The 24,432-nt window shown below is 39.1% G+C and overlaps 2 protein-coding genes across 3 annotated transcripts; both read left to right on the top strand.

Moving 5' to 3' along the window:
• Positions 1 to 3,773: 3,773 nt before the first annotated feature.
• On the top strand, positions 3,774 to 5,201 carry LOC141655326 (uncharacterized). Its single transcript, XM_074462412.1, has 2 exons — positions 3,774 to 4,543; positions 4,640 to 5,201. The coding sequence occupies exons 1-2, from the start codon at positions 3,774 to 3,776 to the stop codon at positions 5,199 to 5,201; spliced, it is 1,332 nt and encodes a 443-aa protein (XP_074318513.1).
• A 72-nt stretch (positions 5,202 to 5,273) lies between these two features.
• On the top strand, positions 5,274 to 11,809 carry LOC141608925 (M phase phosphoprotein 10-like). 2 transcript variants are annotated; one of them, XM_074428249.1, is made up of 13 exons: positions 5,274 to 6,006; positions 6,600 to 6,655; positions 7,593 to 7,773; positions 7,849 to 7,959; positions 8,083 to 8,220; positions 9,548 to 9,616; positions 9,737 to 9,778; positions 9,888 to 9,956; positions 10,536 to 10,607; positions 10,709 to 10,762; positions 11,097 to 11,238; positions 11,338 to 11,400; positions 11,504 to 11,809. In XM_074428249.1, exons 1-13 carry the CDS (start codon positions 5,347 to 5,349, stop codon positions 11,515 to 11,517), a joined length of 1,671 nt encoding a protein of 556 aa, XP_074284350.1. In that variant the 5' UTR covers positions 5,274 to 5,346; the 3' UTR covers positions 11,518 to 11,809. The 2 variants fall into 2 exon arrangements, with proteins under 2 accessions (XP_074284350.1, XP_074284347.1); XM_074428246.1 differs by having other exon boundaries at positions 11,501 to 11,809.
• Positions 11,810 to 24,432: the final 12,623 nt, after the last annotated feature.

Here is a 24,432-nt window from a genome sequence, read left to right as displayed (position 1 = left end):
TCCCTTTAACCCGCCGGCTCGTCGTCTTCTTCTTTCGCCGGAGATGGTCCGTCCTGACCTATCTTCGGTGATGGTTGGTCTATTGTTCTTATTCTGTTTAGTTCGGTACCCCTGATTTTTATCTTCGCCAATTTGATTTTTTGACCCGACCTGTTTGGTCCTTCGTTTGTTTTTATGGTGGCTCTGCTGGGTTTGTCTCTCTCGCCGGCTGGCTGTTCCTGTCGCCCCCGCTGCTTGCTTTCGGTCGGATCTGGTCTTTGGTTTTGTTGAGTTGTTGGTGTTCTCTGATTATCGAATGATTGCGTCTGTCTGGGGGTGTTTCCCTCCTTGTTGTTCCCGTCCCGTCGGTACCTTGTTCTGTCACCGCCTTTGTCCGCATTCAATTCAGGGGTGATCCCCCCATTCCCCCCACCCCTGGGTTGTTTGTCTCGTTTGAGTGTTTGCCTGGTTGTGTCCTAGCGTTAGCTTTCCGCCAGTGCTACCACTTCCGTAGTGGCTGCTCTTTGGGTCCGATACGGTGATCCCCCCATTTCCCCCACCTGTCGTTCCCTCTGCCTTTTCCCCTTTTCGACTAGTGTCGTCCTGTCTTTTAGAATGATTTTCTGTTGGCGGTGGTCCTGGGAGGTGTCCCCTGGTGATCTGGGTTGTTTTTTGGTGTTTTGATACGCCTGGTTGTCTTGGTGGTGAGTCTTCGCTCCTGATGTTTGCAAGAGTGTCTATGACGGTTCTGTGTGTCAGTCGCGGTTTGAGTTGTCAAGGCATGCTGGTTTAGCGTTTTTGGTGATTGTGGATGTTGAGGTTATTATGGGGTTCTCTAGTTGGTTGTCGGGTCAGTCTTTTTCTTTTCAGGTTGGTGTTTGGTGAAGCTGGGTGTAGTCTTTTGTTGCGTCTTTTTTTGCCTTAGTTTAGGAGTCTCGGCTGGGTTGGTTGCTTCGAAGGTGTTTGTCTAGATTTCGAGTTCAAGGTTGTTTGTTCTGAAGGTGGGTTCCAGTATGAGATGTGATTGGTAGGGTGAGTTGGGGTCTGGTATTGCTGTTGGGTGGCCCGGTTGCGGTGGTCTCAACTTCTTTGTTTCTCATGAAAGGGTTGGCTTGGAATTGTAGGGGTCTTAATGATCTGCTTGCCCCTTCAATCCCTAAAATTAGAGCAATTTGTAGGTCATTTCATAATAATTTAGACTTCGTTTTCCTTTCTGAAACTAAATGTGATGTACGATCAGTTGATGTTCTTTTGCGCCCGATGGGTTTTCTCGAATCTGCCGGGTGTGATGCTGGTGGTTTAAAGGGGGGCTGTGGGTTGGATGGCAAAGTAGTTGTAAATTAGAATGTATCTTTTCCAGCCGCAACCTTATTATCCTTTTGGTTAATCAATGTAAAGGTTCTATGTGGTATTTGTGTTGTGTTTACGGTGAACCTGATCATTCTAAGCGGGGCGTTGTATGGGAATCTTTTACCAGCCATCTTAATTCCTTCGACAAACCTTTCTTGCTTTTTGGTGACTTCAACCAAGTTGAATTCTCGTCTGATAAGTTAGGTGGTAGTGATAAATTAATTAGAGAGGCAAACTTATTTTCCTACTGGAAGAATTTACACTGTCTGATGGATATCCCTTTCAAGGGACCTAGATTCACTTGGTGTAATAATAGGGACAATCCTCATCGAATTTATGAAAGGCTTGATAAGGGTTTTGCTTCTAATGATTGACTCTCTCTATTCCCTAATACTTTTATTAAACACCTGCCTATTCAAATTTCGGATCATGCACCTATTATCCTTGATACAAATATGATTCTCCATACCAAAAAGAAATTTTATAGACTAGAGGCTTGGTGCTTTGATCATGCTGAATGTAGTGGCCTGGTTAAGGATAACTGGGGAAGGATAGATAAAGGTGATGCTTCTCATGCTCTTTTGGCTAAATTACGTCGTATAAATAACGCTTTCAGAGTTTGGGCTTGTAACAAAAAAGATGAATGGGGTCTAAAGTGGAGTGCATTTGATCAAGACTTGGAGTCCTTTCTTTTGGATATTGAGAATGGTGGTGACACTATTAACTACGAGTTATGTCATAAAAAGCTGATGGAATTCTCTATTGCTGCGGGCACTTATTGGCGTCAACGTACCAAATTGAAATGGAATTGTGAGGGTGACACGTGCACTAAATATTTTTTCAATTGGGTTAAAGGACGATCTGGTGCTAATATTATATTGGGTATTAAGAAGGAGACTAATGAATGGACTTTTGATATGAAGGAGATTGGTGGATTGTTTTATACATACTTCTCTAATATCTTTAAGTCTGATGCTGAGCCTGCGTGTTTTGAAGATTACATAAATAATTACGGTTATTTATTTGATAATCTTAAGCGTAAAGTGGGCATGGAGGAGAGAGCCAGGTTGGGCTGTTTATACTCAAAAAATGAAGTTCGTCAGGCTGTGTTTCAATTGGGACCTCTAAAATCTCCGGGTCCTGACGGGATTCCTGCGGCCTTCTACCAGAAGTATTGGTCTATTGTTAAGAATGATGTTATTAGTGGAGCTCTCAATATTCTCAATTCGGGTACTGTTCTTAAGGATTTTAATAAAACCTTTATTGTCCTTATTCCAAAAAATGATTGCCCTGAGAGAGTTGGGGATTTTCGGCCGATTAGCCTATGCAATGTTATTATGAAAATTGTCACAAAGTGCATAGCTAATAGATTAAAAGGGGTTATGGATGATCTGGTTAGTCCATTTCAAAGTGCCTTTGTTCCTAATAGAAGTATTGCGGATAATATTGTTATTGCCCAAGAAATTCTACACGTCATCAATCATAGGAGTTATGGTAAGCAGGGTATGATGGCACTAAAGGCTGATATGAGTAAAGCATATGATAGACTGAACTGGAATTTCATTAGAGGGGTGCTTTCTTACTTGAACTTGCCTGACTCTATGGTTCATCTCATTATGAGTACTATTGAAACTGTCTCCTATGAAATCCTTATTAATGGCGCTCCTATGGAAAATGTTGTACCTTGTTGTGGGATTCGGCAAGGTGATCCTTTATCCCCCTATATTTTCGCGATGTGTACGGAAGTCCTCTCCCAAATGATTCTCTATGCCCAGGATTGTAATCTCATTAAGGGTATTAAGATTTGTAAGAACGGTCCGGAAATCTCCCACCTTTTGTTTGCAGATGATTCACTCTTCTTTTTACGAGGTGACTATGGGAATATGGACTTTCTTATGAACCTTATTGATGAATATTGTGCTGCCTCTGGACAATGCCTTAATAAAGATAAGTCCTCTATTCTTTTCAGTCCAAACTGCTCACTCATGATGGTCAAAAGGTGCTTGACTGACTTTAAGTTTGGTCCTAAGCATGATCTTGGTAACTATCTTGGCTTACCAACGAGTATTGGGTCTTCTAAGAGGGAGCTTTTTAAATTTCTTATCGAAAAAACTAAGCAAAGGCTATCCTCCTGGAATAATATTCTTCTTTCTCCGGCTGGTAAATTGACTCTTATTCGTTCTGTTCTCTCTTCATTATCCCTTTTCTCTCTATCGGTATTTCGCATACCGGTAAGTGTAACATCAAAACTTCAGTCTTTGATGGTGCATTTTTGGTGGAGTGGAGCTAGAACTAATAAGTCTATTCATTGGTGTAGTAAAGACTTTCTTAGTAGGCATGTGGGAGAAGGGGGCCTTGGTCTTCGCAATATTGGTTGCTTTAATCAAGCCCTCCTTGCTAAATCTGCTTAGAGAATCTTATGTGATCCGGGTAGTCTTATTAGTATGGTGATTGGTCCCAAGCTTGGTATCCAAGATGATACTTTTTTCCAGAATCGTTGGAAGGCTCCCAATGCGTCGTCATGGGCTCTCAAAAGCCTTGTCTGGGGTTCCGATCTTATCTACAATAACATTGCTTGGTCAATTGGATCTTCATCTCGACTTAATGCTTGGAAGAGTAAATGGATAGAGGGTTGTAGTTTTCGTGATCTTTGCGGGGATTCTTTTGACGTTCCTATTGACTCCACGCTCTTGGTTGGTGACCTCTATGATAATCACAGAAGATGGGATCTTTCCTCTCTTGGTTTTGATCCGGGTGAGGAAGTTACAAAGAAAATCCTTGCAACTTATATTCCGTGTCAACCCTTGGATGACTCCCTCTATTGGAAATTTTCTAAGCATGGTGTCTACACTGTCAAGTCGGGTTACTATGTTGCTAAGGCCTTATCTGATGGACCTACCACGGGTGCTGATCGCTCTAGAATGCCTCATACCATTGTGGCCTTCTGCAAATCAAAGCTGTGGAAGTTGCCTATTTCTAACAAACTAAAGGTGTTTTTATGGAAATTTATGGCTAATGCCCTTCCCGTGGGGTCTGAATTTCTCAAACGTAAGATGAGTTGGCGCTCCTCTTGTACTCTCTGTGATGGCTTACCTTCTTGTGTGGAATCTATCTCTCACCTTTTCAGAGATTGTAGCTTTGCAAAAGCTCTTTGGTTTGGCTGCCCTTTAGGGATTAGAATCACTGGGGGGGTGGATATTGATGTGAGGATTTGGTTCATAAACTGAATCAAGTATTTCTTTATTGGCCCAGATCTTACCTCCCTCTTTTTTCCACTTATCGCTACCCTTTGGAGAATTTGGTGTTGTAGGAATGATATGGTCTTCAGGAGTTGTCGCCCTTGGCCTATGGGTGCCCTCAATTCTATTCTTGGTGACATTGAGTGTATGAATGAGGTTGTGTGCAATAAGGCTGATTGCCTCCTTCAACCGTCTTTGTTGGACTTCTCTTCTGATTTTGATCTAGCAAAGAGAATTAGAAATTCATTTCCCTATTGGATTGTTGGGGGACCTATGTGCGGAAATGTTTGTACTGTTAAGTGTGATGCTGCTTGGAGGACTGATAGAAGTTCTGGCATGGGGTGGTGCTTGTTGGACGGTGATGGGATTTTAAGGATTTCTGCGCATGCTCGATCGTTTGCCTCTTCTGCCCTGCAAGCTGAAGGTCAGGCTGCAATCCAGGCGCTAAAATGGGCGTTGGAGGAAGGGTATCTTCACGTTAGACTGGTTACGGATTGTCTTGTCTTCGTTTTGCAGGTGGCCGGAGCGGATAAGCCTATTGCGTCTATTACTTGCATTATCCAGGATTTTAAGTCTATTGCGTCTCGTTTTCATTTGTTCTTTCTCTTAGCTTTTGTCCAGGGGAGTGAATAGGATATTTCATAATCTTTAGGGGAAGCTCTGCAGTTTATTGTGTTTTATGTTATTTCTTGCAAAAAAAAAAAAAAAAAAAAAAAAACAACCGTTAAACCTTGAAAACTCGTTCAACATTGGCGAAATCAATTGAAGAAAAACAGTGATGGAAGCCATTAACAAGCTCAAATCAACTGACCCGCCTCAGTTTCTGTCTCAAAACGAAGACCTTTCTCTCGCTTCTCGCAAAGCCTCTGAATATCTATTTGCATTCCTCAAACCATACTCACCTAAATCACCATTTGATAAGCTTCTTACAGATGGGTTTGATGCTGAGCAAATTTGGCAGCAGATTGATATTCAATCTCATCCTTTGATTTCTTCACTTAAGAGGGATATCAAGCGTTTTGAGCAAAACCCACTTCAAATTTCCAGTCTTTTTAAGGGAAATGAAAAGATTGGGTTAGAAAACGGGAATTTTGAGGATGATGGGGATGTGAGTTTGGAGGAAGACGGCGAGGATTTTGAGAATGAGGATGAGGATGAAGAAGGGGATGAAGATGATGGTGAAAGCGAAAGCGATGAAGAGGACGAGGAAGAGGAAGAGGTGGAGGATGATGGTGATGGTGTGCCGGAAGTGGAAGACGAGTTCTTGAAAATGAAGGATTTGGAGAATTTTTTAGTTAGAGAGGAGAAAAAAGAGTATGAGGGTGAGGATAATTTGAACAAGAAAAAGAAAAAGAATAAGAAGAATAAAAGGAGTAATGATGATGATGATGAAGAGAGTGAGAGTGATGATGATATGGAAGATGGTGGTCTTAATGAGGTTAATTCTGTTTTCTTTTTGCAATTTTACTTTCAACTTCGTTAATTTGTAATCTCATGAAATTATAGATTCTAGAATTTAGCAAGTAATTTGTTTTTTGTTGAATGCTTGTTGTAGACAAATTAGGTGTGTAGTTGAGTTTGCTTTGCATCATAACTACATTAGTTAGGAGTAGGATAGAAGCATGACTCCGTCACTGAATTTGCCAAGGGTAGGGTGTAGATATGGGAACTACAGATGAGCAACCCGAGGGCTTATTTGAGGGAGCCATTGAGGCACCGGATTAATGTCGTCGATGTAATTTGCCCTTTCCCAGTTTTGTAGTGATAGGTGATATATATAAACAAAAAGCTAACTTTTCATTTCCGATGAAGCTGATGATTGTTTTATAGGGTTTTGGGATCAATTATATTTAGAAAATATCTCTCTTTGTAACTTCTCCATGGAGAAGCAGGTAATCGTCTCCTTTTCTGTTTAGGAACAATTGAAATACCCACTTCTATACATCTAATTCTAGAACTCTAACTCCACTGAGGTGAAATGTTTGTTTCACAAATGTTGTCCATTATTTAATGTCTGTTTTTTATTTGTAGCTTCTCATGTATGGAGGAGGCAACGACGATGATGAAGACAACACAAAAGAGATCAGGTTCTTATATGTTGCAGTATCTTTTGTTTTTTGTTTTTTTGTTTTGGTTTCCATGCTATGGTGTGGGAACTGGGAAGTTGGAAAACTATATAGGAGTACTTATTAAGAGAGAAAAATATGGATATAGTTTATGCTTATTATTAGGAAAGAAAAAGACGAATAGTGTTCTTTTGATCCCCAATGACAACTATGATGACTAGTAGACTGCTACTTTAATAGAGTGAATCTCGTCTTCGACTACTTCCCAAGACTACTACGCCCTCCGTCCCGGTCATTTGTTTACCTTTTCCATTTTTGGGTGTTTCATTCATTTGTTTACTTTTCTATATCAGGAAGGCTTTTGATAGGTAATTTGATCATCCAATTGGATTATTGTTGTTTAGTTCTCATCCAATACCACTACCCACAAATGGTCCCCTCCCCTTTCCTTGGTCTTTGTGACAAAAGCAAAGGTAAACAAATGACCGGAACGGAGGGAGTATTTTCTTTCTTCAAAAAGAATACTTTTTTATTTTATTTTATTTGAACTGTATTATGAGAGACTAATGTAATATGACTCTCATTAAGCTGGTTGCGCTTCTTTTCGCAGTGAAGTAGATGTCTTCGTAATTCGGAACACTTTCATTTGAACTTTCTTGATAAGTAGGTATGCTGTTGTTTGTATATACGAGCTATTGTCTGGAATGTAAAAATATTCACATTGAGAGTATATGAGTTACATTGATGATTATTGGCATGTTTAGAAATTCTGTGATTCATACTTTGCTGGACCTGCCGATGTTTTCCATTTGCTGTAACTGAGTTATAGTAAAGCATGCTTGCTACTCAAATAATTCAAATCTCTGTTCCCTTGTTTACATTCTTTTCCATTCATCCTTCAGATAGGCAGTTTGTTTTGTGCAAGCACTGTTTAATTTTGTTTTTTTTTCCAAATCAGGTATGAAGATTTCTATCTTCCGAATAAGAAGACGCCAAAAAGGAGAGTGAAACAAGTGGATAAATCAGTTGACTCAGAGATGGAAGATGAGAAGAATTTTATGCCAAAAAGAAGACCAGAACAAGTTAATGAATCAGATCAATCTGATGAATCAGAATCAGATGACGGAGATGAACCTCAGGTTACTGTTCCTCTTTGAGATAGCACGTGTTTGTATTTTGTACTGCTATTACTTGATGCGTGGTCCCTTCCGCAGAGCGATAAAAATCTTTCTACTCATGAGAGGGAGCGGAAGAAACTTCAAGCTAAAATCAAACAGATGGAAGAGGCGAATTTAGCGGCCAAGGATTGGACCATGCAGGGCGAGGTAACTGTTTATGCTTCAGGAAATTGTTTCGACAAGTCACGGGGATAAATTGTGCTAGGATCAGCACTGTTTTGTCCATGCTATTATCTATTTTAATAGTCCCGTTTTCGTTGCACTGAGTAGGTTACAGCATCTAAAAGGCCACGAGACAGTGCTTTGGAAGTTGATCTAGACTTTGAGCACAATCTAAGGCCACCTCCAGTTATCACAGAGGAGGTTACAACATCCCTTGAAGATATTATTAAGAAAAGAATATCTGAGGTAAAGCTTTTTATCTCTTCTTTGTACCTTAATTTTCTCGCACTGATATTTGTAAAACATTGGGTTAACTGAATAACTGATTAGATGCTCAAGATTCTCCTGCTATAAATGTTGGATTCAATTCTTTTTCCGAATCAGTTCCCTCCCAATATGTTTTCGAAGAACTATCTTTTTCATGTGATTGTGGACAGTTGTTTTGCTAGTATTTGTTAAAAATCCGTATTAGAATGTTTGTAAACAGGCATCCTCTAACAAGGAGAATCTCAGAACCATACTATATGTAGGCGTCTGGAGAGTTCATAGCTTTTAGAACTCATTAAGATAGTGTTTGGGAACATGAATTTTTGTTTGGGAAACTCAAAAGATTTTGAAATTTTTGGATTTCAATCTCACAACATTGATAGGAAAAAATTCCAATATATACATATTTAAAATTGTTCTCCAAACTCATTCCCCAGAAACTAATCAAACTATTACAGTTTCATTTTCAATTTCCCTACATCAGTCCCGTCTAACCATCCTCAAGTAGTGGAAGATGTAGTCAAAGTGTCAAACCATAACATTCGAGCAACAATTAAAAATCAGCCAAATGGGAGATTGCTTTTTTGATTGAAATTTGACTTTGGGACTCACTTTGTCTTTCGGTAAATGAGCAACAATTAAAGACCGCGAGAGAAACTAGTGGAGCATTATCATGGATTCATGGTATAGATGTTGGGGTGAGGGAGGGGTGAGAGAATTGAGTGTGTGGAGAAAAAATTTCAAAATGACATGTTTATAGATGTTATTTGGATCATATATGTTGGGCTTTCTATCAAATACTCATGATTTGTTCCAAGTCCAAATCCTAAAATTATTAGAACACCCAAACAAAGAATTTGGGCCAAGTCCAAATTTAAGAATCGAATGCCTTTCTCCAAACTGGCCATAGATGAATTGCAGTCTTTGGAGGTGCCTGTGGTAGATTGATTCTAAAGAATTTAATTTTAGAGAATCGAGATATTGATAGTTGAAGCAGTTGGTCAAATCTAGTTCTTGCAAATTTGTGATATCTGCTTCTGTTCTGGTGTATTATCGAATTAGATACATGTATTTGAAGCTTACAGGCATACTCAAGATCCACCATCATTGCATGAGGTTGGGGATTGAAGCTTACCCGAAAGTTTCCAAATTTCTGTTATAGGGACGATGACCATAAAACTTTAAAGTTCAAATATGCTTCGTAGGGTCCTCTTGTCTTTTGTATTCTATGCTTACTTTGCAGTTTGAATGCACATATAGTATTGTGACAGCTTGCTTTTTGTACTGAAATTCTTGATGCTCACAGGGACGTTTTGATGATGTACAAAGGGCTCCTAAATTGCCATCTGCAGCACCTAAAGAAAGGAAGGAGCTGGTCAGTTTGTCCTCTTTCATACAGATGTCCTATAACTTTCATTACCAGTTGGTTTTGTTATCTTTTTCCATTTGTCTTTCATCTACTTGATTTTGCCTATCTTTTGCCTTTTGTCAACAGGATGATAATAAGAGCAAGAAGGGTCTTGCTGAAATATATGAGGTTAGTGCACGTTCAGGATCAAGTTGTGTTTGATTTATAGAAATTATCTCTGAAGTTTCAATTTGATGGACTGACCTGAATCTTTGCTGTTGAAATATCATAATTGCAGGAAGAATATGCTCAGCAGACTGGCCTTGCTGCTGCACCCTTATCGCATAACGATGAGTTGAGAAAAGAGGTGATTATTTATACGTAACTTCTGTTTCTTTGTGGGCAAAGCAAATAATTTGCTTATATGGATAATGCTTTCATACTCCATATAATTGGATGAATGTGGATAATGATCTCACTACCTTGTACTTTTATGTACTGCTTGCGTAGTGCACTTTGTTTTATACTCTATGTACTAATCATATCTACACCCTCCCTTTTCACTTGCTTTCTGGTTGGTGAGGGTGGTAGTGGGTGGTGACGTGGGGGATTGTTTTATGCAATATTTGCTTCAGATTTATATGCTTAAAACGAGTGGTTGTCATTTGTCAGCCTCGTTTTAAGTGTTCTTAAGTATATTTCGAGTATGTATGTAACCTAATACTGCCTCCATCCTGAAATGATTGAATCAGTTTCATTGGGGCTTCTTTAATAAGAAAATGAGTTGCACTGATCAGTACAGGCAGGTCAGTGCAGACCTGATCAAGAAATGTCATGTCAGTTCACGCCTGAATTCTGATGTTCTGTTATCCTCTGTGCGCACGTGTCTTTATGTAAGCTGTTTCCTGGACATAGGATTTCACACATTACCGTCTTTTTGTTCCAGGCAAGTGAACTCTTTAAAAGGCTGTGTTTGAAACTGGATGCACTTTCTCACTTCCATTTCGCTCCCAAGCCGGTATACTTTCCTCATTTTATTCCTAGCTTTCATCCGCTCTGCAGATACAAGTGAACCCGTTTGTCTGTGGTCTGCGTGTGTAATCAACATTACCATGACAGGTTATGGAAGACATGACTATCCCGACAAATGTTCCAGCTTTAGCCATGGAAGAGGTATGAGGCTCATGAACTCATCTCATGCTTAATGCTTCTTTTTTAGATTCTGTCTGCTCCGACTGGTAGTAAATAAATTATCCAGGATTGTGATTCAGGGTTCATGCTTAGTGCGGTGGCAGACGTAGGAAATTTTGTTTTGGTGTCTCATTAAAAATAGTAAAGCTATTATGGGGTACTATTTTATTATACAGAAGGTACAAATTATAATTTTTTAGCACAAAAATTGGACAAAAAGCATAATAAGATAATGTTTCTGGTCCATGTCCTTGGATGATCGACCAATACTTAGTTGAGTAGGATTTACAGTTCCTGTTACCGTTTTTATGAACAGATAGCTCCAGTGGCGGTTTCAGACGCGGCTATGCTCGCTCCTGAGGAGGTCTTTGCTGGTAAAGGAGACATCAAAGAGGACGCTGAGTTAACGAAGGAGGACAGGAAGAGGAAAAGGGCCACCAAGAAAAGAAAATTCAAAGGTTAATTCACTGATCCATACAGCTTTCTAACCGGTTCTGTGAGTGATTTAATGATATCTATCTTTGAAATACTAAGTTGGATGTTCAATGATTTTGTAGCTATAAACGCGGCCAAAACAGCAAACCGAACAGCCGATAAAACCCTGCAAAGTAATGTTGAAGGTAAGCAATCCATTGCGAATACATCCACTCGCCCAAGTGAGTAGTTACCCATGGAGATTTTGAGAATGAATGTTCATTACTGACACTTGCAAATATGCAGCAGGTAAAGAGGTGTAATGTACCGTCAACTGCTAGGTAATTCAGTCTGGATTACTCCTGTCGGTATTCCATCTCTGGTCACTGGAGCTGCTATATTCACAGCTCTCTGAAGTAGTGTTGACCATTGTTTGAATGGAGCTGTTTGCGCAATTTTGGGGTCCTTGTAGTTTGTTGCACTTTGATTAATGTAATTTATCTCCAATGTCCATCGATTACCAATTTACTATGACTTGGTTGATAGTACACAGAATACACAGCAAGGAAGTGTTTTTATACTAGTAATTTATGCCGTTAATTGGCATTGACATTATTGTTTACGGTTCACTTCTACATGAAATTTCATATATGGCCGCATAAGTTGGATAGAGGGTGGAATATTTGCTGTATGGCCTATCGAAAAGAAAATGTAAACAGTTGAATGACACTGGCCAAATTGAAATATGCAACTACCTCGATAGGTAGAGAATAATACGGAGTTTTTTTTTTTTTTTTTTTTTTTTTTTTTTTTGATGATGATGATCAATTGTTCCTCGAGCACTGGGTTTTCTTTTGAGCTTTTTGTTCACAATAGAATAGTACCCCAAAACTTGTAAACTTCCACCATTGATGGGTTATATCATTGGATGAATCGTAATGAAAATTACATTGATAGTTTAATATGTTGTATATACGAGGTAAAAAAGAATAACGTTCCAACTGTCAAAAAAAAAAAAAGAATAATGAAGAAGGCAGTTTTATTTCAAACGTATAAATGGAAATAAACAAGTAATGAATTGAAATAAAGGTATCCTAGCTAGTCAATAGCCTTACAGGCAAGGTGATGAACAATACTATTAAACGACCTAGGAATATAAATAAACGATAAACCATGAAAAGATGATAGTAAGAGAATGGATAGAGTTAGGGTTGAAGGCGTTGGGGGAGGAGGAACGTGTGATTTTCTTAACAACGTGTTGGGTTTTATGGGAGAAGTGTAATAAGTTGGTTTTTGAAGATGAGAAATGAGACATTGGTAAGATTATGAGTAGGATATGGGGGCTAGTTTGGGAGATGGAGGCTTTGCAGGATAAGGGGGTACCATGCTTGGAGAAGGAGGTACGGAATAGTAGTTGGGAAAGACCGGGGCATGGAGTGTCGAAGGTGAATACGGATGCGGGGGTTATGGAGGGTGTAGGCGTGGGTTTGGGAGCTGTAAGCCGGAATTCGGAGGGTGTGGTGGAATGGGCAGTGGTGGTGCAGGGTGAATCAAGTACCGAAGTGGCTATGGCTGAAGCTGAGACGGTATTACTGGGGTTAAAGGAAGCTAGGAGGATGGGGTCGAGGAAAGTGATTGTCGAGAGTGATTGTCTTGGTATCGTTGAAGATTTGGCAAAGAAGCGATGCGGAAGAAGTGAGCTGACGAGATAAGACGACTTTGTTTATCTTTCGAATTTGTTGTTTTTAAGCATATTAGTAGGAAACTGAATAAGTTAGCTCATTTATTAGCTCATACTAGACCGTGGTATGTTGGTAAGCGTTTTTGGACGTTAGATTTGCCGGCGGAGTTTTCTGTTGTAGCCGGTAATGATATTTGTGATATGAATTAAAATCTTTAAGGATTTTTTACAAAAAAAAAAAAAAAATAAAAAAAAAATAGAAGTTCTTTTGTGAGATGATGTGCAACCTCGACACCTGCAAAAAACAAGATAAGTGAGAGACAATCTGAAGAGATTTCCAAATGCCATAAGGCCCGTCGTCTAGCCCAATGGAGGACTTTCCGAATACCAAGAGCTTCGGCTTGTAAGGCTATTCTGCTTTAATACTTCGGCAACCTTCAAAGAAACAATCCCATGTTTCCGCAAAGGCCACCCATCCAATACCGACAGACGTATTACTCTTCCATCCCACATCCACCATTATCCTTACGTGAACACATGAATTAGAAATCCTCATAACACATATCAGCTTACTTTCACGTATCTCCAAAATGTGATTGTCCGCTGAAATGTAAGAACCAGCAGCCATAATCTCCTTCACCTCCCTTACCCTATTGACAACCTGATCAGCCAGACCTACCATTCTAGACCATTCATTAAGAATCATTTTTGGGTGAAAAACTTTTCCCCGAAAGATAATTCTATTCCGCATTGTCCATAGGCACCATAATGTCGCAAAGAATCTCACCAAATAGAACTCCGCATCCTCAAGCTTACCCAAATAGTTTATCCAATTTATAATTCATTTCCCAATACTCATCCTCGAACTCTGACACTCTCTAATGCCCAAGTCCGTACAGGCCCAAACACGCCTTGCAATTTCACAGTCGCGAAACAAGTGTTCCATAGTTCCAATAGCCAGACCATCATGAACACAAACCTTGCAAGTGGGATCAATCATAATATTTCGCCGCACAAAATTAATCCCCACTGAGAGAGAGTCAGTAATGATCCGCTACACGAGTATCTGCCACACTTTCGGTCCCGGTAATCTCCACAGTTTCCTTTTGCAGAAATTACGACCATCTTCATCAATCCTTGTTTTATCCTTATTCAAACCTTTTTGTTGCATAAAACTCTCGAAAATAACTCCATACCCACTCTTCACAGTGTAATCACCAATGCTATTATGCAACCAGTAAATAGAATCCGTATTCTGCGACCTACAAGTGGGAATGGCCAGAATTTGATCACAACACTCAGCCATGAACAAATAGCGAATAAGTGCCTCATTCCATGAACCATCATTCGAGGTACCAAATTCCGCCTTAAATCACCAACTGTTATATTCTTTAATACAACATGATCCATCGTCAAGAGGCCCTCTCTGGGTTCCGGACACCGTCCACCAGCCCATTTAGTGGTCCAAATGTTTAAGCCGGAATCCAATCACGGCTTCCAGCTCACGTGATGACGAACAAACTCCAAACCATGAAGCACGCTCCTCGCCCCCAGGATAAGTTGGTACATTTCCGCATCCTTAGGCCTTCTTGGACGCCATCAACACTCAACAATTTCTTCCTAAATACACGACTAAAATAAGAATCATGTCCCGACAGTATCCGCCATGAATGCTTTGCTAACATTGCCTGATTAAGGCCCTCAATATTCCTAATACAAAGGCCACTAGCACGTTTTGGTAAACTAAGAAATTTTTGACAACACCAATGAATTTTTTTCCCCAATTTGCAACCCGCCCACCAAAAATGTGACAAAAGAGAATTCAGCTTATTTGTCACACTTATCGGAATTTTGAAAACCGATAGATAGAAATTAGAGATATTTGATAAGATGGATGAAATTAGAGTCAGCTTTCCAGCCAGTGATAGAAAAATTCCATTCCACGAAGAAACCCGTTTCATAACAAGCTCGACCAGACCCTTAAACAATTCTTTCTTTGATCCCTGAAAATTCATAGGAAACCCAAGATATTTCCCCATTCCTTTATTGCCATTTATCTTAAAAGTCTTTAAACATTGATGAGCCTTCACCAGTGTCGTATTCGGACTGAACAAGATCCCCGACTTACCTTCATTGAGAACTTAACCCGAAGCGCAACAGTAATTGTCAAGGATTTCCTTTAGCTCCTTTGGCGAATCTTCTTGGTCTTGAAGAAAGAAGACCGCATCATCCGCAAAGAATATATGCGTCAAAGGTATTACTCCACGTCCCAGACTAATACCCTTTAGCCGACCATCGGCCTGAGATTGAAGCACATTACATGAGAACACCTCCATACATAGTACAAACAAATATGGAGAGAGAGGATCCCCTGCCGAACCCACACTTTGGCAGGAACAAATCAAGAGGTGCCCCATTGAAAAGAACCTGATACGAAATCGTAGTGACACAATTCATAATGAGTGTCACTAATTTAACGAGGAATCCCACCTTTAATAATACAGCCCTCAGGAAGTCCCATCGCACACGATCATAAGCCTACTCATATCAGCTTCGAAAGCATATCTACCAGTATTGTCTTTCTTATGTGAGTTAATGAAATGCAGCGCTTCATTGGCCAGAAGAATATTATCCGAGATTTGCCTCCCTGGTATAAAAGCATTTTGGAATTCCCCCACAAGATACCTCATTACATTAGCTAAACGGTTTGTGATACACTTAGTAACAATTCGCATAAGCACATTACACAAACTAATAGGTCGGTAATCGCTAACCCCTTCCAGATTATCACATTTCGGAACCAGCGTGATAAAAGTGCGGTTCAGCTCTTTAAGTACCACACCCGAATTCAGCATTGAAAGGATAGATTTTGTAACATCCTTTTTCACGACAAACCAGCACTTATGGTAAAAAAAATGCCTGGAATACCATCAGGCCTGGTGATTTAAGCGCTCCCATTTAAAAAACCGCTCTCCTCACCTCTTTTGCTGTAAAAGGGCAATCCATAAGGTCTGCATCATCACTAGTTATACATTTCGTACAACCACGCAATAGATCCTCCATAGCCTGAGTACTCACATCTTCGTCCCTATTCGTGACCGGATTGTACAAATCCTTAAACATTTTTTGGAAAATACATCCAACCCACCCCACATCATACACCCATGTGCCGTCATTACCTTTAATCCCAAGGATAAAATTCCTGCCCGCTCGTCCCTTCACCCAGTTATAAAAGTACTTCGTACAAGTATCTCCTTCCACCATCCACTTCAATTTTGCCCATTGTCTCCAAAAAACAGCTGTTGCTTTCAAAAATTCCCGGACTTCATCATTCATTTTTGTTTAAAAAACATCACTTCCACCATTAATCGCTCTCTCCATACCTCGCTCCAAATCAATATCAAAATCGTCCCATCTTGGAATGTGTTTCAAGCTTTCTAATCATGCCGGACAACCAGAGAAGTGAAAGGCCCACACGTTCTTAATAAGTTGGAGGCATTCCTTATGTGTAAAGACCCAAGCATCAATTTTATACGGTTTTTTACAAACATTTCGTGTCAGGTTCAAATCTAATTCAATTAGGGCATGATCCGAAATTTGAATATGGTAGTGTTTTATTCCCGTATTTGGAAATAAAGAGAACCAATCTTTAGATCCTAAAGCCCGATCAATACGTTCATAAACCCGTTTGTTGCCTTTCCTATTATTACACCATGTAAAACGGGGACCTTTAAACGGAATATCCACCAATTCATTACTTATCCTCCAATTATTAAAGTCATTCGCCCCACTTATTGTTCCCATAGTCCGACTTAGCTTATCACGTGCATATTCCACTTTATTGAAGTCACCCGTAGTTAAGAATGGATATTGAAAACTTTCGATGCAACAATCCAAGTCCTCCAATACTGAATTTCGCATACTAGATCTTGGGGCACCATAGAAGAGTATTAAGTACCATAAAAGACCATTCCATTTCTCGACGAGTAGAATGATAAAATTATTACATGACCTAACATGGCTAATCTTACCCTCTTTTCGCTAACCTACCCACAAGCCACCAGAACTATCATTAGCATCCATGCCTATGACATTCATAAAACCAAAAGGCCTAAATAACGGACTAATACAACTTACATTACATTTCATTTCAGTAAGAAAAATAAAATCATAATACTTATTACTTATAAGTGCTCTTAATTTTGGAATTGTAGGGGCGAGCGTGATATTTAAACCCCTACAATTCCAGATTATGCCAATCATAGGGAGTTAGGAAGTTAAGTTGGCCTAACCTCCGCAAAGCCATTTCCATTACTAGCAGAAGAGGAATCAGTAGACTCCTCAATATCCAAGTCAGCCACCGCCACACAAAAACCACATGCCAAATTCTCATCCTGCAGTGCATGTATACCAGCTCTAAAGCAGCTTCTGAAACAAAAATTGCAACAACAACAAACAGCCCCTCACCCGGTTTTGGACCATCGTCAAATTTGAGGTCCAAAGCCTCCTCCTTAGCCTAAGTCATGAAAGCAACGACTAATCTGGACATTTTGGAGAATATGGAACAACTTTGACTAGGATTATTAATCCTAAAAATTAATGAAGCAAAAATTAGCTTAAGAGCACTTCTAAGCTATCTGGATTAACAACAAATACAATACGATATGATAAAGGCTTAATTCACGTCCATCTCACACGGCTCAACCGTGTCCCGTCACATGCCACAATCAACCGTACAACACAACTGACACCACTCACGGTGTACTGCTCAGGTCCACGGCCACTCCCAACACCACCGTGCCTGGCCTACCATAAATCGTACACGACCACGACACTTGCACATCCCCGTGCCTGACCGACCATAACTGTACAGGACCACGGCTCAATCCCGTGCCTAACCGACCAACCAATCCCATAGCATTGCCAATCCTCTTTCACAAGCCAATCAACAACAGAGAACCAACCAACAAGATAATAATATGATCATAAGACAACAATGATATCAATATGCTCAAGACAACAATTACGACGATATGCTCAGGACAACAACTACAATAATAATCCATCTTTCAACAATTCTCCAATTACCAATATAGTATAGTTGAGTAGTTAATCTACCTGACAAGCAAATCCAATTAAGTAGCTTAAAGCAATCCAATAATCAAGAAACCAAATCCAATTATACTTCCTTCACAAATCGTCACCTAACACACATATTGTAACTTCTTCATTAATTGTTAGTTATTACATTCTATTATTATTTATTATTTAATTATTTATTATTATTAAAGGATTACGATATTAAAACTCGATTATAGCAAAAACCCGAGTCACCCAATTAAAAACCCGACACAAAACAACACTCATCATCACCCCCATATACACGGTTTTACACCCGTGTACACACCACCCTTGAACCACCAATCCCGACACCATCAACCACCTCCAACACCACCCAATCCTATCAACCACTACCCTACACCATAACTCAACCCAACCACCAGTAGCCACCTCCTATACCACCTCCTACAACCCTAAACAACATGCCCTAAACAGCCCCACGAAACCCGACACATCCAAACTCCTAACCCCATTCACCACCGTGCACCGCCTCTCGACAACCAGGGCCACCACCGTGGTCTCCCTTGACCCATGGTGATCCCACCACCTACCACAACTCCCTATGACACCCCACGACCAACCATACGCGACACATGAGCCATATAAACAACACAACCCGTAACAACCATCCCCACGACAGCCACCGTACCAACAACCACGACTCACCACCCCGACACCACCATTAGGACCGTGCCTAGCCGACATAACCAACCACCTAAGTCCCGTGTTCATACGACAACTACACAAGCTACATTATCCGTCTTAAAGCTCACGACACTACCCCTTTAAGACACCAAAACTGCCACCTACGGTGGTCGACAAAGGCCACGGTTGGTCCTATTGGAGTCACTACGGTCAAGGGCAACTACTAAGGTCAACGGCACTGCCTACGGTGGTTCATACAATGAATAAACGTTAACTTAAATTATTAAGACGATATATACATAAATTACGACGATCTTATCTTTTATCGCTTATTTGCTCTTCCGCCTCTTAAATCTCCTTCTTCTTTCTTTGTGATTTATTTTTCTATATATATATATATATATATATATATATATATATATATATATATATATATATATATATATATATATATATATATATATATAGTCTAGGTTTAGAGAGTATTTGAGGCCAATTAGGAAACTATTGCTTTATTCTAATTATTGTAGGAATTACTAATATTATTATTATTATTACATATTATGTTAGTCTTACCTTAAGTGGGACTTCCACTTACTTCCTTTACTAATTCTATTATTACTATTACACTATTATTATTAAGATTATTATTGATATAATTATTATTACCTTTACTTATTATTATTTCCTTATTGCTATTATTAAATCCCGATACAAATCCCGATCACTTATGTATTACGCCAATAAAACCGGTCCTCCAAATCGTATCACACGGCCCAATGACTTTTCCCGGCTTGCTTACTTACTTTATTATTTAATTATCGTCTTATAGGCAATTCCTATTATTAATATCATCAATTAATTATTTAAATTGCATTATTCACTCTTATAAATATTATTAAATTACGGGGTATTACAGTCTCCCCCCCTTAAAATGAACTTCGTCCTCGAAGTTCGCCCATACCTACTATATCAACATCTATAAACATCCACACAACTGAGCACCATCCAACTTATGATAACACAATTATCCATTTACCATCACCAATCTGATAACAAGATGTCATAATAATAACTCAAAACATTTGAAGTATCACAATTAGCATTTAATGTAACACCCTCATACACTAAGGTGCCTTACCAAGACCACCTAATGCATGAGAGTGCTACCATCTCGGTTACCCGAGGCAATAAATATCAAATAGACCATAATAGAACATACTTTAAATAGATCGTTTAAGTGAATACATCAAAACCCAAAAACTGTAAAGTAAGATACAACTGTTCCTAATCCAAAAACCAACTGAAGTAACTAAAATGTTTGACAACACAGCGGAAGACTTCTAAACGACTCATGATGACTCAAGCTCAACTATCCCTCGCGCATTCATATCATACCTGCTCAATAACTGCTCACCATCCCCGAGTGGATCACCACAGTTTTTAAAATAATTAAACGGGGCCAGTTACTACATACACATATAAGATAATACAACAACAATACACACAATCCTCCAACACCGTCACATCACCAATCACCTGACTAGCCTGAAGGTCTAGTCCTGCCAGATTATGGCCGCAACTAGTAATCCACACCGCCAGTGGGGGTGTGAACCCCCATAATAACGCGGAAAATATAACTTATAAATTCACGCGGAAATTAGGAAATTTTTGAAACTTTTAAAATATAAAGCGTGGGTTCATTAAAATCTAAAACACAAATAAAGAATGCGGAAATAAAGATTAAATTATACAAACGTGATAGTCAAGGTGAGGGAAAATATATCCCTCGAACGACAAAACAATATAGGTGAGTCTAAGAAATCCTAATAAAACGACTACTAGTCTAAGGTGCTCGCTAGCTCACACGTCTAAACCCCACAAATGCATCTTCACAAACCTGTCATTCATGTAAACATGAAAGACACAGTCAGTGGGGAGTAACTCAAGGTTCTCCCAGCCACAAAATGTCAAAACGAACATAACAAAGAACATGACCAAATAATCATATTAGATAAGTTATAAGTGAATCGATTTATAACTAAACATGGGATCATACATGTTTAAACCAACAAGGATAAAAGAAATGATGAAATAAACAAGTAAGTAAAGCATAAGCAATAATAAATAATTGGAGAAGAAAAAAAAGAAAGCAGACAAGACCACTTAGCCACGAGTACGTATTTCGAGGAGATATGACCAAAGTAACCATCCAAATAATGCAAGACATTTATCACTCTTAGACTATAATTTCCCCGGGTAGGACTACGATAATAATACGGTCCTAGTCTAAATCTGCAGATTCTCGGGTGTACATCCCGATTCAACGTGCGCCAGCACAGCACGCACCCAAGACTCGACTACTAATGGAGACCGAGTACCCCAATCGCCAGAACAGAACGAAAGTGGCGGAATGACTAAGATATGGCTCACTTGCCGAACAAAGACAAGTGGCAAAAACCGTATTTTGCGTAACAAAGACAAGTAGGCCAAACCGTATTTGCCAAAGACAAAGACAGTAGGCCAAACCCGTACTTGCCAGAACAACACAAGTAGGGCGAAAATGAATGTCAAGCATATAAGATGGCATTATGGCATTTCTACAAGAATACGACTAATTTCAATTAATCATGTGGAATAAATTACTCGTATTTGAAATACGATAAATAAATGAGAATAAATGAAATAAAGCTCATTTTATAGATAAATGAAGATATTTCATATAATTATGGCATGAATAAATAATAAGTTCCACATTTATGATTCATGTGAGAAATATATAAATAAATGACAAATAATGAATTTAAGATAAGTAAATCATGTGACGGAAATTCAAATTAATTAAACCCGAACAGAAATAATTCACGGATAAAAACTAACCCAACGAGGACTACGGCCTAGCCATGACCGGCACCTGCCCAGCCACGGCCTGGCCGCACCCCCGACACTACCCAGCCACGGCCTGCAAGGTCCGGCCGCAGCTCCTGCACAGCAACAATAACTCAGCAACATCATTACCAAAGGAAAACGCAGCAATTCCTCTTCTTACAATCGTCTTAGGACGAGTTTTCTAAGCCTAAACAAGGCGGGTTTCACTCGTACAAAAGACCCAATCTAAACATGTACATATACTTGAGGTGTAAGCAAAGAAAATGGTTCAATTTAGCATCAAGAAACATGTCAAAACAGTCCGTGAAAACAGCCCAACAAAACCCATTTTCACGGTTTCAAAAGGCTCACTTGTGACCATCTGAAGACGAAATTTTAAGCATGAAAAGAGTGGAATTTCTTACATACATCCAATCTATTACATACATGGATATACACATGAGACGGAAATTAACTAATTGGCTCAAATCGTCCGTGAAATCGACTCAAAACAGTCCAAGAAAATCACCCATTCACAACCTATATACATGGTTTCTAGACAATTTGTGAAGCCGTCTTAAGACAAGATTTTAAGCATGAAAAGGACGGAATTTCTTACACACAAATGACCCAATTCACACCTGTATATGTACACATGACATGAGTTATCAAATTGACTCGAACCAACAACAATTTCGGCCCACAAATCGCGTCCAAAAACACCAAAAACAGTCCCCTGTTTCACTTTTCAATTTCCAGTTTTGCGTCTGTCTTAAGACAAGTTTTTAAGCATGGTACAAGGCATAAATTAACCATACAAAGGACCCATATCATACTTGGATATACACTTGAGACGGAAGTAAGAGAGTTGGCTCGAACCACCAACCAACCATAGACCAAAAACGAGCTCAAAACGTCTCATAGCAGTCCCTTGTATTCACGTGTTACATGTATACTTTTGTTGTACTCATTTCATTAATCGACTTTTAGAAAAGGTATCCTTATCGCTGGTATTATCATCTCCTTTTCTTAGTATTACATGATGTAAAAGATTGATTAGTTACCCTTGATGACTGTTGTTATGATTCACAAAACAAAATTTGGAATAACAATTAACCAGCATTACTTGGCCACCAAAAAGGCATTTGGCATTCCACGTATTTCACCTACCCCAAAGCTAGAAACCAAGCAATTTGGTACGTATTCTTTCCGTTTCATGTCCATTGAGCTATATTTCGACACTAGTGAGGACACAGTTTAAGACGGGATTTGACACGATAAATTCAAGCATACAAGTGAGAAAAGCATAAAGAACCAATCTTTAACACATAAGAACATGAAAAACGACATATAAACTTTGTCGAGTAACCTATCACCGTTACCTTATAACTTCCTCAACGAGCACGATTTCCGACTCAAACTGCTCCGGGTTTTCAAATCCTTCATCAGAGAGCAAGAAAACGGGATAAATAAGCTCAAAGATGGCATTTTTATAAGACGGCGAAAGACGAAACCACTACAAAAATGAGACTTTCTTACCTTGAAAGAAGGAGGAAAGAAAGGGGAAGAGAAAGGTACAAAAATTATGGAATTTGGTCGAGAAATGGGGACGGGATCGGAGGTTGAAGGTGACGGAAATTAAAAAGGGATTTTTGCTCTGTTGATTGTTGTTGTTGCTGGTGAGGTTTCGAAAAAGGAAGGAAGAGATGAAGGAGGTGGGGACGGGTATAATAATAATAATAATAATAATAATAATAATAATAATAATAATAATAATAATAATAATAATAATAATAATAATAATAATAATAAGATTATTTAAGTTAGAGAGTAGCTGAGTGTGTTGTGTTGTGTTGTGTTGTCGGAATCGGGTTGGTCCGAACTAAAATAGCTTTACAAGAGAAATGCGGCGATCTTTACAGACGGTAACATAAGACGGAAATATTATTATTATTATTATACCTATTATTAATATCCGACTATATATATATATTTATTTATTTTTTTGTTTATTTATATAAACAAGCTTATAAAAATGTAACTTTTATAAAAATTATGTTTAACACGAAATTAATTAAATTAAATAATTTAAAATATAAAATAAAGTAATAGAATGATTAAATAAATTATAAATGTCAAAAGAGAAATTCGCGGGTGTTATAGGGGGACCGCAGCCGTTCCCACCTAAGCCCCGCTCATCTATACCGAGCGCAAACCCATGTTCCTTAATGTCCACATCTTCTCTTGTGGCGGGTTCCACAACGGGCGAATCAAGGGCGTTAACCCACTCCCGCAAGTGACTCCACTCAGCCGAGGGCGCACCTCGCTAACCATAGACAAACAACAACAACAACCAACTACAACATTAACAATTCCAATTCAATTACGATATAAACAATTGCTAGTAAACAACAACCAACAATCAACAACCAACACTATCTCAAGATCATGTAAACAATACTGAGTAGGAAACCCTACCTGGAAATGCAATCACCACAATCGTCACAACAGCAGATCAGAAACGTTCCTCTATGAAATCACCTCCTATCAATCATACAATCACCAACTAATGCCAGCAATAACCCAAAACTCCCAAATTACCCAATTAGGGTGATGTGACTCTTATTTGCGTACATTTAGTCCCCTAATTGAACCTATTTTGCATACTATTATAATATTTCATGGCCATTATGTCCGTCAAATCCTTCTACTTTGCTTTCCTAGTGCATTTTGTATGACTTGTAGGAAAGAGGACAATGAGGCGGAATTTCCGTCTCTCGTGCATAATTGGAAGGTTGATGATGACCTTAGATGGATTAGTATGAAGAAGAGGCAAGAACGACGACCGACAAAGCAAGAATAAGGAGTATGCAAAGACTAAAGGCCGTGAAGCAAGGATCACACTGTGCAACAATCCGAGCGG

The sequence above is a fragment of the Silene latifolia genome, chromosome 1, assembly GCF_048544455.1.
Source record: "Silene latifolia isolate original U9 population chromosome 1, ASM4854445v1, whole genome shotgun sequence".
Taxonomy (NCBI): Eukaryota; Viridiplantae; Streptophyta; class Magnoliopsida; order Caryophyllales; family Caryophyllaceae; genus Silene; species Silene latifolia.
The sequence above is the reverse complement of the archived record's forward strand: the minus strand, read 5'-3'. Positions and strand labels throughout refer to the sequence as shown.